Consider the following 19,139-nt stretch of genomic DNA (forward strand, 5'->3'; position numbering starts at 1 on the left):
AGGGGGGGCTCCCTGGACACGCTGGCCATTAAAGCCTCTCTGTGTCACCCCGCTGCTAAACCCTGGGTGTGTGGCACTGGATGGGTATCTGGGGGCCACACAGGAAAAGTGGGACAGCGGACTGTGACTGGGAACTGAAACAGAAATGGGAGCCGTGAGCCACCAACTCATCCAACCAATCAAAGAGGGGGACCACCGGCCAGAACACGAGACCCCCGCCACATGCAGTGCACAGACGAACACTCACAGACACATTGAAGATGACAACGACAGGGGGGCACAGCCTTGGGGGGGTGCATGTGGCCTGGCACGTCTCATGGTCTCTCAGCATGTGTTAATCTCACAAAGAGAAGGAGCCCCCCAATAGGACCGAGTGTGATGTCCGCCAGTCCATCCATCTGTCCGTCTCCCCCTTGGACGGCCGCCACTTCTTTTCGTCCACTTCAGCCGTGAGCACCAAGTGTGTGACGACAGGGCGGGGCTAGCTGTAGGCGGAGTCAGACCATATTAGGAGGCACGACGCCAGATGTGTATTTATGGACGCGCTCGTCGTCTAAGATGGGCAGACGTCTAAATCACCGACCTCGGCGTTAACGGTGCAGATGTCCCTGTTATGTGACATTTGGCATGGGAGCCATACAAGCAGCATTAATGTTTGTGATGCGCCATCTGTTGGAATGACAGAGACACTGCCCTTCTATTAAGGCTGCCCCTCCCCCACTGTACCAGGGGTCTCACTAAATGTTAACAAGTCTGGAGTCTGACAGCGAGGGGCAGTCGCACTTGGGGGGCTGAAGCTGAGAGAGGTGGTCTCTGATGACGCCAACGGTCCTTTCACCTTGGTGCAGAGTGCAAAGTCCAGTGGCGGTCAAAGCCCATATGCAGCCCCAGGTGGGAGTGGGGGGGGGGTTCTAGGGGTCCCCCCTCAGTATTTGGACTATGTGCCCCTTGTATTATGTAAATGGCACCCTAAGTGGCCACCCAAGTCGCCTGATGGATTGACCACCTCTGGCTAAAGTCCACTTTGAGAAGAGGAAAAAACAAAAACTCGTTCAAAAAATCGCCGTCCGTAAAGCGAGCGCAGGGTCTCATTAGTCGGCGATGAGATGCCAGGGAATGCCCACTGCTTTGACCCGAGGACTTAAAGAGGCCATAGTGGGTCCATAGTGACCGGGGGTCTCAGGTATTTGGGATCAGAGATGATTTGACCACAAAGGCGTCACGACATTCTGGATGACAGGAGTGATGAAGGCCTTGAGATGTCTTTGTGAATCACGTGGATTTATTAATAAAACACTAAAATATCAGGGGTCTTATACGGGGGGCATCCAACACTGGCTACGGGTAAAGCTAAAGAGAAACATGTCAGATGGCATGGTGCCCGTCTCTGCCTGTGTTAGTTTTGGCTGCCCTGTCTGTGTCCTCTGGTGGGCTGTCACTTCATGCCCTGTACCCACTAAACCCTGTTTGAGTGGCTGAGGCTGGCACAGCACCGGGTATAGCCCTCAGGTCAGGCCAGTAAGACCACACAGAGCACACGAGTAGCCAGCATGGGACAGAGGTCACCACGGGGGGGCACTGCCCAGAGGCATTCAGCAGAGGTGGATAAAATTGTATGGGGGGCTGCACCCAGGGGTCTTAGCATGATATTAACGTGTAATCAAACCCCCCCTGAGCTGTCCAGAAATTCCTAGTGAGGTGGTGGACGGTCAGCGGACGCTCGCCTGAATGTTCTCCAGATGGACGCTGCGCTCGTCTGCACTCCTTACCCAAGCCTCACTTTGCCTTCATCGTAAGCCCACCCCGCCCCGCCACCACAAAGACAAACATGCCAGGTATCACCTACTGGACTGGCACAATGGCAGCTGGGAGTCAGCAGGTGGCACAGTGCCCCCCCGACTCAATCCAGGGCCTTGCCATGCTTTGAGGGGTCAGCTCCTGCTGTCCTGTCTGGCTGGCATCACCCGCCCAGGATGTGCTCCTCTCAGGAAAACTGAAGTAACTGGGTTTAGATTTGGAGATCAGGGTCAGTGTCACCTCTTCTGGGGACAGATTTGCAAATGTCACCTCCTGACATGCGTCCCCCCATCACTTGACCAGCTTTAAGCCACTTAATGTGGGGAGTGGGGGGTCTCAAGTTAATGCCACTCAGCCCGACCTGCACAGGTGTGGGACATGGAAGGACACGAGAGAGATGACTAGGGGGGTGAAGAGATGCAAGCTCAGGGGTCCATGTGGGACGGCCACCGTCACGGGCACAAGGCAGCATGGGCTCAAGCGATGTGCAAAGACCCCAAGTGCTCTCCACGAGAGGTGACCTCAGGTCAGGCAGGGGGCGCTAGAGGAACTGCGGGGACAAATCAGGAAACTCACGAGAGCAGCGAGTGGTCACAAGTGACCGGGCAGTCACAGAGGGTGACACAATCCGGCTGGGCCAGCAGCGGCGCGTCGTCCTCCAGTTATGTTCAGATGATTGACAAGTGAGAGACCACCACATGTGAGGTGGGAGATGGGAGGCGATGGAGGGATCTGAAGAAAGCTGAAGGGCAGAGGAGCAGACCGCTGGATGGACAGACAGATGGACGGATGGATACACGGACCCTCCGTCTGTCTTACTGTCCATCTCTCCATCAGCCCAGCAGTCCCTGGGCTTGTCATCCATTATTGGCAGGTGGACAGACAGACAGACAGATGAGCAGGCTGGCATGGACAGATGGTGGAACTGACTGACTGAATGATGGGAAGACAAATGGCTGGATGGTCAGATTGAGGGATGGATGGACAGATGGATGGATAGATGGACAAATGGAAATGACAAGCAGAAAATGGTTGGATGGATGGATGGATGAATAGATTGGTGGTTGAACAGACTCATCCATCCAACCAACTGTCTCTTCATCTGTGATCCTTCTGTCTATCAGTCTGTCCAACTCTTTGTCCCCCTCGGTTTGTCCATCTGTCCATTCTGCACAGGAAGACTGAATTATGGATGGGCGGGCAGGCAGGCGGGAGGGCAGCTAGAAAGATGAATGGGCTGATTGATGGAGAGACAGAGAGATGGATGAATGAATATTTGGGCAGACGGCGGCCCTAAAGTGAGCAGACCACCCAGGACCAGGACCAACCATATAGGTTGGTGCCAGCTGACTACCATTCTCTCATGGCACAGATGTGTGGTGGTCTGTGCCCAGGTGTTTCCAGGTTCATTTGTCACAAGCAGCCAGGTTAAGGCCACTTCATTGGTTACCTGGCGAGGGGGTGTGGCCTCAGAGCACTCACGATCTGCAGCGCCCCCTTCTGGTAATTCAGGTCGTTACCAGACATCCAGCCGTTTGCTGAACCCGCTCACCCAGACAGACAAAAATAACATGAAAGTACAAAAATGAACAGCTTGTGCCCACTGGTGCAGCCAGCCTGGTGAAGCAGGAGAGTCCCTCAACACTGGTGGACTGGCACACACTGGCACATTCTCCAATTGGTACAACGTGATAAGAAGTAACACCACCTAGTGGTACAAATCTCCACTGCCTACTGCCCCCCTGCATGCCCTGCTAATGTGGATTGAGCAGGTATGCCCAGTGTTGCCCACCCTCCTGGGACCCTAATCTCAGGGCACTGTGGTCACTCGACAGGATCTAAGAGTTACAAGAAAATGAAGTGTGAAGTGGCCCATAGTGACACAAGGGCAGCGCCACAAAATGAAGAATGGCACACACAGGGTTGGTGAAGAAGAATAAAAAGACCCCCTCGTCAACATCAACAGCTGTCACTTGACGCCCCACCAAGGTATAACGGGTGACTTGAACCAAAACACACAGTCGGGTCACAAAGCAGCCATTTTGGGAGCCTCCACCTTGGCTCTGGGCAGCTAGAGCGCCAAGTGGCACAGCGCCCTCCAGTGATAGATAATATGGCAGAGAACAGAACTCTGCAGGGTAAGCACACACACACACACATGGCAGCACCCACTTCAGGTGAGCACCACTTGCTGTTGGCACCAGACTTGTACAGACTCTTGAGGACATGCGTGCCCACTGGTTGGCAGGGTGCTCATTACAGACACAGACCTTTAATTATCCTGTGGCTGCGGCAGACATGATCACAGCTTCACCCACCAAGTGCCCGCTTGCCAGCCGGTTGTTCTCTCAGCCACAGACAGCAAAGTCAGCAGATTTCCAGGCCCAGGATGGCAGCAAATGGCATCTACCTGTGAAGTGCTGATGGTAACGATGCCAGGTCAGCTAGGAGTTGGGCACTTACATTCTAAGGCCAACACCACAAGATGTCCTCACTCCAAAACTTCTCTGTGCCCGAGGCACACAATATCTGCGTGTCAGTGTGAACCCAGGCTGTGGCACTTAGATACCAAGGTGGGCACAGGCATAGCGATGAGGAAGAATAAAGAAAAGTGCATTTAAGAAGGCCCTGGGTGACCTGTGCCAACCACCGACCCTCCTGAAGCTTCTCAGAGTCTGGGGTCACCTCCAAACTCCTTAGCCCCTCAACATGGCATAAGTGCCCACTGGCCCAAAGAGTGCTCGGAAAATAAAAACGCCATTGTTCAAAGGTGCCTGCTACTATGGGCCGCCCTCATTTGCATACATGATTTTATTGATGGGAATGGGGTGTGGCCAACAGGGAAACCCAACAACAAGAGGCGTGGCAATAACAGGGGGGCAACTTCACTGTACACACGTGCCAAGAAGGGTTTCACAAGTCCAGAGATGTGGGTGCAAAGGCTGGGCACCTTAAAGGTGGGGACAGACAAAAGGGAGCTAATGGCCAGTCAGAGGGGCCATGTGGCACATTCCTACATCCCACCATTTGCTGTAATGGTCACACTGGTCCCAGTAGGTGGCACAAATCCTAGATGCCCAGTCTGTAGGTGAATGGCTTTCAGGCAGGGATGGCTTTTCGGGCACCATTGCTGCCACCTGGTAGATAGGGGATGTTGGCACAGGGATCTTTTAATGTTGCTTTGGATTTGTCCCTCACCCAGATAGCGTTGGAGGACATGTGCCCGGGTAGGACACGTGTGTCCCCAGTTCAGTTCATGTCCCTGTGGTAGAGGACACCACTAAATGAAACAAAGAGCCCCCCCATCAGATGTACTGTATAGCGCCTTACACCTACAGAGATCTGTCACGCGGTCACTCTAGAGGGTCCCGTTTCCCGGTCCTCTGCCTTTCTGCTGGCTGGAATGCACACTCATTACGGCTGGGAGCATTCCAGACATTCCAGGGAGATGGCGGCCCCCGTGTCTCGTGCCTGTCCGAGGGTCATGCCAGCTGACTTCAGCTTATCTGTGGTGGCCAGCGGGACTCTCGGACTCGGACAAACCCGAGGGCACCGGAGGAAAATCTCCAGGCAGAAGTCACTCTTGGAAAAGGAAATAAAAAAATGGAAGGCAACCTGCTAAAGCCATCGAGCGCCCACAGGAGCAGGTGTGCGGCTGGCCGGGCACACAGCGAGCAGAGGAAGGCCACGTCAGAGCAGCGAGACAAATTCATCCTGCGGGAGTCGATAAAGAAGGAAAAAATATCCTGGAAAAGGGAAACACAGCTGCTTCCAAAGGAAACGTCCAAATATGTCCGAGCGCGGCATTCCAGAGCTCCGAGGAGAAGCCAAGAAGAGGGAGAGGGAGAGGGAGAGCCCACCGCCACGAGACCCTCAGACAAACAAGTCAACCCACACACACACACACACAGCCTGCCTCCCCATTGGCCGCATGCATTCTGAGCTCCGCCCAGTGAAGCGTGATGGGCGTCGGCTTCAAAGGTGGGTCACCTGATGTCACTCCGATTGTTTTGTTGCACCAAGACTCGCACCCTGGTCCTGAAGTTAATCACATGACCAATCATGCTGCCCCCTGGTGGCCCCTGCTGTCACTGCACACTTGGGGACCCCGCTGGCCCTCCAATTCAGAAGGTCGCTGGTGACCCTTCAAACAGTGTGACTGTCATCACGCCAAAGCAAGCCTGACTGTAGGTTGGCAGTGCCTTGGCGAGGTAGAGGGCACAAGTGATTTTAGGAGGGGGCATTGAGGGGGGGCACACCTGAAAAATAAAAGCAAACAGAAGGAATGAGGGAGTGTCAGAAAGTCCTTTGTCAGGTTGAATTGCGACCTCTAATGGCAGAATATTGGCGCAGTCGGCAGGATTCAGATTTCAGCCAGGTCAGTACATGCCACCCTCCCCTGCTCATTAACATGTCTGCCCCCAGATGTCGCCCACCCCTTCGACATTCGTTTCACCACAGAGAGCAGTGACGGGCCGAGAGGTCGATGAGTGAAGGCGTCTGCCCGTGGATTCATTCATTGCACCCACAGGGTCACCCTGCCACCTCCAAACCACCAGGGGGCTCCACAGATGGGGTACAGTTATGGTTTAAAAGCTCTCCTGGCAGTCAGGACTTGTGTGGGGGACTTGGGCCACTAGGAGGCAGTAATGAGGGGCAGCACGACCACATTGGGGGAGACTCTCGTCATTTGAAGATCAGTCGGAGATGAGTAGGAGACCAGTGGCTTCATCAGGGTGCCCACAGGTGTGTCTGGGCAAATTGCCTAGCAGTGCCTACTCGGACCCTGGCAGGAGAATCACCAGCACTGTGACCCCACAGTCCTTAATTCAAAGTGCCAGTCCATATGTCATAAAGCGCCAATTAAAGTGGCAAATGTGGCAGGACACATCCATACCACAGCGGCAGGCACCAAGCTCATAGCTGGCACTCTGCCACTAGGGGGCACCAACAGTGCAGGGCCTGGTTAAGCCAATGACAAGCAGGCAGGACACATGAGGGAGGCGGGGCTAAGGAGCCACACTGCCCACTACAGGCGCCCCAGAACTGGACAGCAGAACTGGACCTCACCCTGTGTGGGGTACATGTCTCAAGCCACTGCTGGCACTTTGTAATGCACGGGTCTCCAAATCACAAAGGACAGAAATCAAAGAGAGGAATGTGACGTGACACCGGGTGGCTCGGGCGACGACCTGACAGATGGTGGCACCCTGGTTTAAAGACCCTTCTGAGTCCAACATTTGTAATTCTGTAACAAGGGGCACAAAACCGTGCCACTTGATGGTGGTCTCGTCCCTTCAGCCCTGAAGATGTTACAGATCTTTAATCGAGAGCAGTAGGGGGCGCCAGTGTTATGGAAGGAGCCAGATAAGACAAAGGCCAATTGATGTACATATCCCAGCATGCACCACTCCGAGAGCGCCACCACATCTGCTTCTCAAGCCAGCGCCGTGTGCCAACACAGAAGCCTCGATTCAGCGCGTCCTCCGTCTTTTCTTCTCTTTCCATGAATGATGTCCATTCGCTGTTAAAAATATCAGGCGTGTGCTCACAAAGGAGCTTCACACGGGCGTGCGGCGCACTCCATTCAAGCCAGCGCCAGGTGTCCGGCGGCCCAGCGCAGCGCCTCTGCTGATTAGACCACCAGACGGATGTGCTTTTTCCAGACGAGGAGTCGCTCGAAATTCCACCTGCTTGTCTGTGGAGGAGGGGCACCTCGGAGGCACACAGAAGGGACGAGCGCCTTGAAGGAGCGTTAAGGGGAGTGTGGCGCGGTGGCACTGGGCACGGCTCACATATGTCCTGTCTGAGGGACTCCTGGGCTCTCCGGTCCTCACACACTCCTGCTATGTGCCCACCTGCCATCACATCACGTTACACATGTGGTCACTGCAGGGTCACTCTACAGCATGGCCCCCGGGACCCTGGCTACAGCAAAGGGAAGCAGCCCCCCTAGAGGTGCTCAACCACTCCTTGATGAGGTTGGTGCAGGGCGCCCCCTACTGGCCACTGTTACTCTACATCTGCACACAGTCCACGTGGGCCTCATGGTCCAAAAGTGAGCTGGACAGGAGGCCTGACTGCCCTGCGTCACATGTCACAGCAGTCCGCCTCATTCTCTCTGCCACACGTACCATGCTGTGCCATCAAAACAGCTAACCTGAGAAGGTGAGGGCAAAGGAGTACAACAGGAGCAGCAGGACCCAGCCGAGGACCACAGCAATGAGCCAAGGCAGCCCAAAATAGGACAGGGGGCTTCAGGAGCCGGTAGGGGGGACAATCAACCATTTAGGGTTTCAAGGGGAGGAGCATCAGGGAATCGAGAGGGAGTGGCTTCAGGAACTGGGAGGATACCAGCCAATTGGGATTTCAGGGGAGGAGTTATCATTAAAATAGATGTCTGAGGGGGAGGGTCTTCAGGAGCCTAGCGGGGAGATTTAACCATTTGGGGCTTCAAGGGGAGGGGCGTTCCTTTAGCAGGGACCTGAGGAGGAGGAGCTACAGGAACCTGGGGGAGTGAATCAGCCAATTGGGGTTTCAGGGGTAGGGCATCACTTAACCAGAGGAGAAGGAGTGGCTTCAGGTGTCTTAGGGGGAAATGAACCAATTGGGGCATCAAGGGGAGGAGCATCATTTAATCAGAGGTGGAGGGGCTTCATGTAGTCCGTGGTCTGACTTGGTGGGGGGGAGGAGGTGGCAGATCTGTAATTCAAGGCACAGATGAACATTTAAAAGTCATGGGCATGGAAGGGGGCATCACTTAGTGATGTTGGGTCTGAGGGTCACCCTTTGGCACCCGTCATGCCCGTCACTGTTTACTGTGACTAGAGGGCCATTTGTCACACTGTGCCACTTACTGTTTGCTACCCTGTCACACACGGCCACCATGCTGCTCACATCTTCTTTAAGGCACCAAAGAAGGGGCCGACCTACAGGGGGCGCCGGAGACTCAAGAAGGAGGAAGCGGGCAGCATGACGGCCTGAGCCACAAATCCGCACGGATTCAGGAACAATGTCTGATTGTCTACGTGGGACTAATCCTGTGAAATGTGGGCCTCGGAGTCGGGCGAGAAGCACGCTGGCTCATACTGGTGTGTGTGTGTGTGTGTGTGTGAGTGTGTGTGTGTGTGTGAGTGTGTGCGGGTCCCTTCAGCACAGTGTTTGTCCTTAAGAAGTGACGCAGTTCTGTATGCCATTTAATTACTTGCAAGGCGCTATATACAATTACACGTTCATCACATGAAATGCTGTGAAGACACCAACAGCACAGCAGAGGTGCAGACACCAGGGGGCGCAGTGGAGCCACACAAGATGAGCTGCTGCTCTGGGGGGCTCCATTTGACAGGGTGGACCTCAGTGGATGACACACACACACACACACACACATCCCACTGTTTCCATGGGTTCAAGGGGCCATCGCTTTACCGTACTTGTCACTGTTGGTGACTATGTGTCATTGGGCTGACGCCGCGCCCTGTCACCTGGTATTTGGTCAGTTCTGCAGCTCACTCAGGTCACAAGTTCAGCTGACAGCCTAAAGGTGACATTTAGGGACCTTTAGGGACTAAAGGTGACATCTTGGCCTGCCCGGACCTCTGCTGCCCTCTCTGATGGAGGTGGAAAGCCTTGGCTGGGGGTCTTCCGTCATGTCACCATGTGTGTTGCCCCCGGTGTCCAGTGGTGCTGCTGTGCTCCTCGCCTTCACCTCACGTAACAAAGAGCTGCACTTCAGGTTAATGAAGTCATTGGCAGGCCACTAGGGGGCGCTCCTCACATGATGTCATTGTGCTGTGAGCCTCATAAGATGGGGACAACTGGCCAGTACTGGAGGGCAAGCTGTAGAGGCCAAGCACATTGTGTGCCACCATGGTGCCCAGAGTCCTGCCACATTCAGGAGGGGTACTAAGCTCAAGGATATACCAAGGGACCACCAGAGGACACTGAGGCTGGACGGACCCAAGATAAGGTCGTAGGTCAACAGCTCATTGGCAAGAAGAAATGGTGGCCTGAGAGAGAGAGAGAGAGAGGCATGAGGGCTGGGGGCCGAGGCAGACTGGCAGTGCCCTCAGGGGTTCAGTGAGGGATGCCACACCTGTGAAGGTACAGAAGGTCCGTGAGCACCAAAAGGCCCTCGCCGTGTCTCCTGCTGTCACTTACTGTCCTTACACTCCCTGTGACCTTCTTGGCTTGTTTTTTTTTTTCATACTGTGTGCTCCCTTCCCTGTTTGACACGGGCAGCAGGTGGCAGCACTGAGTCAGAGGATGGACCAGGCGTCCGTCCACATTAGTAACTCGTGTCACGGTCATTGTGTCCCACCTCAGTCCTACCCCTTACCTGTTTGTCTGGTCACATCTACTGTTACATTACTGCTCCGTCTGGGTTCATCCTGTCACACTCAGTGCTGCCACCTGCTGCCCCTTCTAGTCGAGCTCGTCCGCCACACTGTTAACCACCATCTGGCTTTGCCATGCACAGCTCCACGTTCTCCTGGGGTCTGTCTGGGTGTTTTACTGGCCTTCCATGGCTTTGCCCAGACATGTGGCTCCTGTGTCACCAACTCAGGCCAGCCCTTCACACTCCGAGCTGGAAAGCCACTGGCACTGGGATGGAGAAGAAGGATGGACAACAGCTGGACATCGCAGAAGGTCCCACCTGGAGTAACATGGCACAACATCTGGAGCAGGTCAGCTGCACTGCCATCCTGAGGCTCACCTACAGGCCCAAGGTGCTCTGAGTGCTGATCGCTTTTGGTGTGACATGTGTGAAAGGCAGGCTGGGTGAACTTCGTAGGGCAAAGCCAGTTGGGGACAATCAGCTCAAGGTGACATCTAGTGCCCTTTAATGTGGCACAGTGACTTGTTCATCAAATGTCCAGATTGTATTCTGCTTCCTCTCCTTCCATCGTCCAGCACATCTCCTCTAAGTGGCCAAATGGCTCTTGTGACAAAAGCTGGGGCACATTTGCCAGTTTCAGGTGCCATCACAGACGCCAACAATGGCACCTGTAGACTGTGGGGGGCGCTAAATGGCAGACCTCACAGCATGAAGACACAATAAGATGGCGGGTTTGAATAACAAACACTCCAGAATGATGACATGTAATGGCCCCCTTCCTGTCTCCACAGACCACCACCCATTAGTCAGGTGACCCTTTGCCACTCCTAGCCCTCCATCCAGGGCCCAATGGAAATACTTCTGGGGTCTCGGATTACCCCACCAGTCACTGGTGTTGCACCATCTACTGGCAGCAGGGGCACCAACCAGGGTGTAGCCCAGTGAGGACCAGACTGGCAGATAACCACAGCAGCCCTGCCAGACAACATGCTGCCCTCTGGTGATGTGGAGGACTTGCAATGCCACTTGTTTCCCAATCTGAGTAGATCCTGCACTTGGTCAGACAAGACAAGTGTCACTACCTGCATGCCCCTTGGCGTGGGTACCCATAAAGACGTGTGTTCATCACACAGGCCTCAAACAGCGGACCACCCGCTGACCTTCCTTCATAGCACAGAGGTGACAGTGGCACCAAGGCCACTAGTCCTCAAGACTCTGCCTGAAGCTGGCTGAAGGTCAGGTGGTCCCTGGAACTCCTTCAGGTAACCACTGATGTCAAGGCTATTGTTGTCCCATGGAGGCTGAGACTTAACCAGATCAGGGCTTCATATGTCACCACTGACAATCTATGTATCCAAGTGGTCACCTTACCTCCCCACATGCCCACTCACATACATGTGAAGGGCGCTATAAAAGTAAACATGGCAACGGAGGATTATTTAACTAGAGATGAAAGTGAGAAGACAGGAATGCCAAGCAGGCCTCAATCGGTCTGAGCCTGAATGAATTTAAAGTAGGGCGCCACCTGGAGTCACAAGTCTGGCACTACACGTGATGATATGGCACCCACGGGGCACAGCACTGGCCAAGGCAGGAGCCCAAAGAATGTAAGATCACAACCTCAAGATGGCAACGGGACTTCACAAGAAGGCCTCAAGAGCGCCCCCCTCTGGACTGTCCTCAAACACACTGTAGTGTACAGTGGGGCGCACTCCTGCACCCGGATACTTGCCATGTGTGGCCCACCCCTCTGATTCTTTGGTTCTTTTGTACCCCCACCCCTGTGTATCCAGCGGCGCTCGTTTCCTTGTCGGTGCAGGAGACATGGAGGGCATCGCAATGCTTCATCCTTATCAGCGGCACTCGGGACGCCGGCTCCAGCAGCCACATAAATCTGTTGAGATAATGACTGTGGCCGGCGCGCCAGCCAGGGCCGCAGACAGGTAGACGACAGGCTGGCAGGGTGTAGATTTGCTGCGTTCTCCCTGTCAGCACTTGGCCCATTGCAGACGGGCAGGGTGTAATTGAGTGGCGGCTGGGACATGTCGTGGCATGCAGAGCCGCCCGCTGGCCACCGGGCTCACTCAGTCGGTAGCCACCTCAGCTTACCCAGCAGCTGCGTCACAACAACAGCAAGCTGAACGACAGAAGGCAAACGGGAGTGAGTCCCTCACCCCGCCTGGTGGTAGTGGGCACCACAGTGGGCACCACATATCCATTCATTCCTCTTTTTTCTGAAACTGCTTTATTCATTCAAACTGAAAGGCAAATGAAAGCATCAGGTGGAAGGCCAATACCAACCTCAGGTGGGATGCCAATTCATCGCTGGGCACAAGTGTTCACAGCTGCCAGGCCTGTTTGGAATACCCTAATGTGGGGTGAAAAGAGTGTGCCAGGTGAAAGACTCACAGAGTGAAAAGCTGGGAACTGTGAGGCAATGCAGCCACCCACTGTGCCACCCTGGACTGAATTCAGACCTGCAGCAATGGGGTCTTCATGACCTTAGAAAACCGATACTGGCAGTGGGAACCACCAGGTGGCACCACGCTAATGACAAGAGCCTTGCATAGTGTGAAGTGCTGGCAACAAAGAGGGGTGTAAGTGAGAGAACATGACACCCAGCTACGTGACCACCCCTCATCAGGTGACCCCGTGAAGTCCAAAGCTGTGGAGAAGGCAGACGCTGGCCACTCCAACAGAGATGGGGGCCTTTGGTGCCCACATTTTAGATAACAAGTCAAATCTGGGAAGGCCCTTTAGTGGCCAAACTGTGGCAGTGTGATGCCCAATCCCACTACTGCCTCACTATGTCACCACGCTCTGTGCACTTGGGATTTGTAAATCACTTTGGACACAATTTGAGTCACATGAGCCTCTGACTTCATTATAAGAGCAGCACGAGGGCAGCCAGCATGAGAGTGGGGGTCAAAAATGACGTTGGCACCGTGTCACTGGGCAGAGGAGGGGCAGGTGTGTCTACTGGGTTTACACCCCCCACCTAGGGAGCATGACACCCACAAATGGTGATAATACAGTTGGGATGTCACATGTCTTTATTATGGGCACAGGGGTACACACTGCTGTCTCTGACCTCCAAGGACTTTGTCTTTGTGAAGTTGGCACTTCCTCAATGTGCCCGCTGGGGCCATCTATGGCTACCTTGGTTAACCTCCAATATCCCAGCGAGGATAAGGCTGTGAGTGAGCAAAGGAGAGACTGTGGGTGCCAATTCTGGATGGACTGCTGTGCCAACCATTGTTGATTCCTAACTTGGACCTCATGCCCCTCTTGTAAGCTTCAGCTTTAATGGAGAAGGAAGATCTGATGGATGGAGGAGGTAAATATTCAGATGTGGACAAATGTCAGCATCAGCTCTTTAACCCCAACGTCTGCCTCTTATTGGCCGCGGGTGCACGGGCACAAAGTGAACGTGGCATCCTAACAATGACTACCAATACACCCTAAACTATCATCAGATCAAACAAAAAATCGACTTGTCCATCTCTAATCAGACCCACGCCACCCAGTTCAGCACCATGGAGAGCTGCTGCCAATTCCAGCAACATTAGACACAAAGCAGGAGCTGTCATGGATGGAGTGCCAGTCTGCCTTGGGCACACTCGCCCACATTGAGCCAACTTTGTCCTACTGGTTGGGGCATTTTATGCATCTCTGAGACACAGGAAGGAGAAATCATCAGAGGGACCCAAAGCAGGACCCTAGACACTAAGTGCTGTGCCACCTACCATCACAACATGGGCTTCATTTAGACTTTATGATAAAAGCGTCTGCTGAGTACACCTGTGTAAGGTCTGCCCACAGGGTATCATGGGCAGAAGGTGACCCTCGTTATGCTAGACACAACCTGGGCATTCTTTGCAGAACACCTTCTGACTGCTTGTAAAAATATGAAGTGCCAATGCCTTGATGCCCGTTGCCTCAGCTTTGCTGTCTTTTATTATTCCGTTCAATTGGATGTTTGTTTTGTATGACAGGAGACGGTGTATGATGTGAGAGCTGATGCCCACCAGTCACCTGCCCCGCTGCTACCAGGCAGCTTAGTGCCTTCATAGCCACATGAAAAATACCATTGAATGCCACCTTGTTGACCGCACACAATCTTCAAAAATGAGCCATACCCCTACAACCTCATTTAGAGGAATGGTGCCCGCTCACCCTGGGCATGTAAACTCCAAGTTCTCTGAAGGAGGACATGGTCAGTGGGTGATAATGGTGGGCAGTTCCTTAACATCATTCTTCAGATCCATGAGTGCCATAGAATGGCTTTCCAGCTTTCTATCTCAATACCCAAGTGTGGACACTTGGCCTCTGTGCCAGTGCTAAATGATTTTAGAATGGGTGCAGCAAACATCTGGACGTTTATAACCAAAGTGGGGCACCTTCATCGCAATTCAGCAAGAGCCATCAGACCAAATGACTAAAAAAATCATGGGGGGCCGACCTATGAATGACTGCTGAGGGGCACACCAGGGCACAGGTGTGTGCGGGCACACAGAGGGGGTCACAAACTAAACAGTCTTGAATTTCAAAGAGCATTGCAATGGCAGCCGCCGCAGGAGGGGCGCTATATCACATAAGAAAGGTCAGCTGCTGTGACCCAAACTACCTTTTGGTGCTCGTAACGTGGTGACAGACGGACTGCTGCTTTGTACCCGAGTGGAGTTTCCCTTTGAAAGGCACTAAATATCGCAACAAATGTCATCTCGACTGGCAGTGCGACCCTGAGCTGCGCACTTCACCTGCCAGTTGGGTATTTACACAAATAACAACAAAAGTGTCCTGTCTGTGGAGAGGCGCTATAGAAGTCACGCGATGAGTGCGATGACCTCCGTTGTCCGTGCCTGTGATTTGTAAGTCGCTTTGTAGAGGAGCCGCCCGCCACCGCCAGCATCGCTCAATCTTTCCGGGGGCGCCGCCTTTTCCTGTCCCTGCGGGAGCCGCCTGGCGCTGCGCGTTCACGGACTGCTGCTCGTGTCCCCTTTGAACGGCCACGTCTGACACCCCGTTGTCACCTCCCAAACTTCACTTCCAAACAAGCGAATCCTGTCATTGCGCGTGGACAGATGACGCGACTTCGGCTCACTGACCGGCTCTGCCCCGCACGGGACGCGCTCTCGGTGTCCTTGGGGACAGTGACGAGGCGCGCGTGGCCTCTATGACAAGTCCGGACACATCCCTAGAAATGCGGGAAAGGACAGCGACGGTCCGTGAAGAGGCGGCCCCCCCGATGGTACCGCGTGGCGGGGGCCTCTACACCCCCGAGGGCAGGACTGCAGCTCCTGTCCCAAATGTGTCTGGAAACGCAAAGAGCTGATTTAATGAGTCACCCCCTCTCGTCACTCCGGTAAACGTCCGGCGGGCTGACACCGAACTGGGCGCACGTTTCACTCGGCGAGAGCGGCGGGATTTCAGACGTTGACTGTAGTCAGGTGTGCGCCTGTGTGGACTCACCTGTGGACAAGCCAGGTAAAGACACAGAGGCGAGGCGACAGGGGAGGAGTCGGTCTGCTCCGCCTTGAAGGAGGCGTGACGAGTGTGGGGATCCGCACCTGGGCAGGTAAAGGAACAGCCAGTGTGCCAGAGCTACGGCTCGGACGTAACACCACATCCCGAGGTCCACCTGCGAAACAGGCACTGACAGCCAAAAACCAAAATGCAGGGAGATCGTCGGATTCGTGACAATGTAAGACACGTCCACCTTGTCATTTGTCCCTTATGTGTGCCGGGTACCTGTTCTAGCAGGGCCTGTGCCAACGCCAGCGGCAGGTACCTGACCCCTTAGAGCCAAATCACGCCTTATCTATCCTACCGTGCGCTTCACATCTATTGGTCCATCTATGTATCGATCTATTATATAGTGCCTGTCTACTGAATCTATTACTAAAATTACACCGTGCGGTTCTTATCTATTGTTATATAGTGCCTTTCTATGTACTTATTTATTTCTCATGTAATGCATTTCTGTTTATTTGTTACGCATCTATTATATAGTGCCTTTTTATTTACCGATCTATTGATCATGGAAGCCTTAGTGTCTATCTATTATATAGCGCCTTTCATATCTGTTACTGTGGACCCCCTTTCGTTTTCGTAGCGGAGCAGTAAACCTCCCTTCTGTGTACCGATTGTATCCCGCGTGCCTCTCAAACGTACAATCAAATCAAAAAGCGAAAGGAAGCCAACGTGTGACCGACCGGGACAACCAGCCAGCCAGCCCTGAAAGGCGCCATATAACAGACAGACAGACAGACAGGGGTGTGATCGGCGCGGCGGTGTCCCCTCGAGTCTCCTCACGTCCCCGTTGTCACCCCATTTTACTTATATAGCGCCTTCCCCACGTGACCTCCACTTCAGTAAACGACGCCCAAATGTTTTTCTGACCCAAAGCCGCCTACCGTACGAGGGGCCATGAAAGGGGTGTCCGTGAATTGGACTTTGAGGCGCTAATGCAGTGATAAAGGAGCGGAACGGACAAATCGAATCGACCCCTCGGGTGGGCACTGACCCTAACGGCCGTCGAGTGTATGGTGCCCACTGGTCTTGTCTCGTTTTGTCGCTGCTCTTTCCACGGTGTCACTGGCTCTCTTGACTCGTAATTATTGTTGTCTGTCGCCGTTCGGCCCGAACACGTTTAATTAGACGTGCCGACTGTTTGCGCCGGTGTCCGCCCGCGTTGGTCTCGCGATCTCCACCATAATTACTGTTTTATGCGCTGCGCTCGCACTTTATGATTATCGCTGTCGTCCTCGCACACGGCACTGCACCGGGGGGGTTGGGGGGGTGCTGATGTAGGACGACCACCGCTGGTCTGAACACTCGCGACTCCTTACCTCGAACACAGAGTGGGCAGAAGTGCGTTTAGACTGATGCGCCCCGCGCTGTCCACCCCGTGCCAACTGTGCCCACCGACTCACTCACCCAAGTTGACGAAGCTCATCACCATGTCGGCGTCGTTGAGAAACGTGCTGTCCTGCAAGGTGGCGAGGGGTGGACTTTGGGTGACCACCGCCGGTTTGTAGTGGTCCAGGAATCCCTGCAGCCCCCCGTCGTCCCCGCCGGAGATGCTGTTGTAGAGGTCCAGCATGAAGAGGGGGGCCGAGTTGAACTTGCCGTGGGCGAGGTGGGGTCTGGGTCTGTGGGGCAAGCCGAGAATGGACAGGATCTCCTTCTGCATCTCCCTTTTCTCGTGAGTCCGCAGCCTCCTGTGAATAAAACTCGCGTGGATCTCATTGGCGCCGTCCAACAGAAAGCTGACCCCTCCGGCGGCCAGGACGCACCACGAGCTCCACCAGAGTCCCCAGAAATAACCCGGGCGGTAGCTTTTCATGGCGTGTCCCACTTGGTGACCCGACGCTGACCGGCTGGGATCCGCGAGCGCTCCGGATCATACGGTGGCTCCCTCGCAGCGCCGCTCCCGGGGCAGGTGGCGGGCACCGACAAACGTCGCTCTCGTCTCGCTATCGGGCTGCGCTTTGTCAGTCGGCCTCCATGAAGCCCCCTGTCTTGTCCGGCTCCGGCGTTCTGTGATGCCACTCAGTCACCTCTCTCCATGGCACTGCCTCTGTGCCCGTGCGGTCCCCACTGGGGCTCCAACTGTAGCGCGCTCGCCACTCGTTGCCCGCAGGTACCGTCGGTCCGCCCCGTCTCTGCGCGAATCGCCAATGAGAGGCGCGAGGAGGGGCACGAGAGAGAAGCGCTCACATAGGGCTCGTGGGTGGTCGCCCACTTTGGAGAAGGGGAGCGGGATCCCGCCGAGGCAGAGTGACTTCGCAGTTTCAGGGCTCGGTGTCCGCTTGAAGGCGCTAGAGAGCGAGCGCGCACTCGGCTGAACGTTAAGAGACACAAATCACGCGCGTTCACGAGAATCACGTGCGGGAATGTGTGTCCGCGTGCGCGTGTAAGGGACCGCGCATTCACGTGAATCTCCACAGGTCAGCTGATGGCAGTCCGTGCGCAGAGAGCCCACGAGCGACTCCCAGCGGGCAGATCGTACCTTCAGCCAAATTGTCTTTACATCGAGCTGAAGACCTGGTGGCGCAGCAGGTTAGCGAGGTTTGGACGCGGCCGTCGTGGGGGGGTGAGAGTGTCTGGCGAAGGAGTGGCGTCCCTTCCAGGCCTGGCACCTTCATTGCACTTCGTTGCCAGTTTCCTGCGACCCCGTTTTCCCCCAATGGTCTCCCAAAGCGCACCGATCGATACATGTGGCACTGTAAGCGACTGTCTGTGCCCTTATCAGGTCTCGTGGCCGTGGCTCATGTACTTTTTGTGCCTTTCTGTGGCCCCTCTTTACATTCGTCGCCTTTGATGCCCCCACAGCCTGCCTCGGGAGTGAGTCTGCGTAAAGTCAGTCGGTTTGTCGCGAGACTTGCCGTGTCTGTTACCGCGAAAAGGCTTCAGGAGTTCAGCGCAAAAGTCGTACCTGAGCATCGGGCGCCCCCTCCAGGTTAGACTAGAAAGTGCACGTCGGCGGCAGGACTCGCAGCGTCTCGGTGACAATCCGAACAACGGAAAGCATCCGAAGTGTCGGGGTCTAAACTGGGGGTGAGCAGAGTAGGCATTGCGTAGGGGGCTTCGACCACTAGGGGGCCCCGATAATGCACATACAGCTTTCACATTTCTTTAATTTCTGTTCCTTAAATTTCATGAGCAGTGATACCGGAATCGCGACGGGAAGTGGACCTCTGACAGCAGAAGGTGACCGGTGACCCTGAGTGAGTCATGTCACTTAGCAGCTCTCATAAAGTGAAACCATGGAAACAATCGCACTGTAAATGTCAAGAGGCGTCGTATGAAAGGCGCTATGTAAGTTATAATATCACAGTCCCAAGGCTGCGGGCTTCGTGTCCACCACTGAGTGCTCTGCGCATATGGAACCCGTGGAGATGCCCATTTCTGTGTTCAGTCGATTTCTGTAAAGGTGCCCAGGATGACTGGGCACTTTGGGCACATGGAAGGACCCAAGACAGGAAGGAAAACCTCACTGCAC

At 54.6% G+C, this 19,139-nt stretch overlaps 1 protein-coding gene across 2 annotated transcripts in view; it reads right to left on the reverse strand.

The window, feature by feature from the left end:
* Positions 1-17,944, reverse strand: part of bmp6 (bone morphogenetic protein 6) — a 29,653-nt gene extending 11,709 nt beyond the window's left edge. Inside the window, exon 1 of one of the 2 annotated variants that reach the window (XM_051929003.1) lies at positions 17,072-17,944. In XM_051929003.1, the coding sequence (XP_051784963.1) occupies positions 17,072-17,480 (409 nt within the window). In that variant the 5' untranslated portion in view covers positions 17,481-17,944. The remainder of the gene's footprint in view (positions 1-17,071) is intronic. The other variant, XM_028790840.2, reaches the window with a different exon arrangement.
* Between the last annotated feature and the right edge of the window lie 1,195 nt (positions 17,945-19,139).

Source organism: Erpetoichthys calabaricus, chromosome 6 (assembly GCF_900747795.2).
Source record: "Erpetoichthys calabaricus chromosome 6, fErpCal1.3, whole genome shotgun sequence".
Taxonomy (NCBI): Eukaryota; Metazoa; Chordata; class Cladistia; order Polypteriformes; family Polypteridae; genus Erpetoichthys; species Erpetoichthys calabaricus.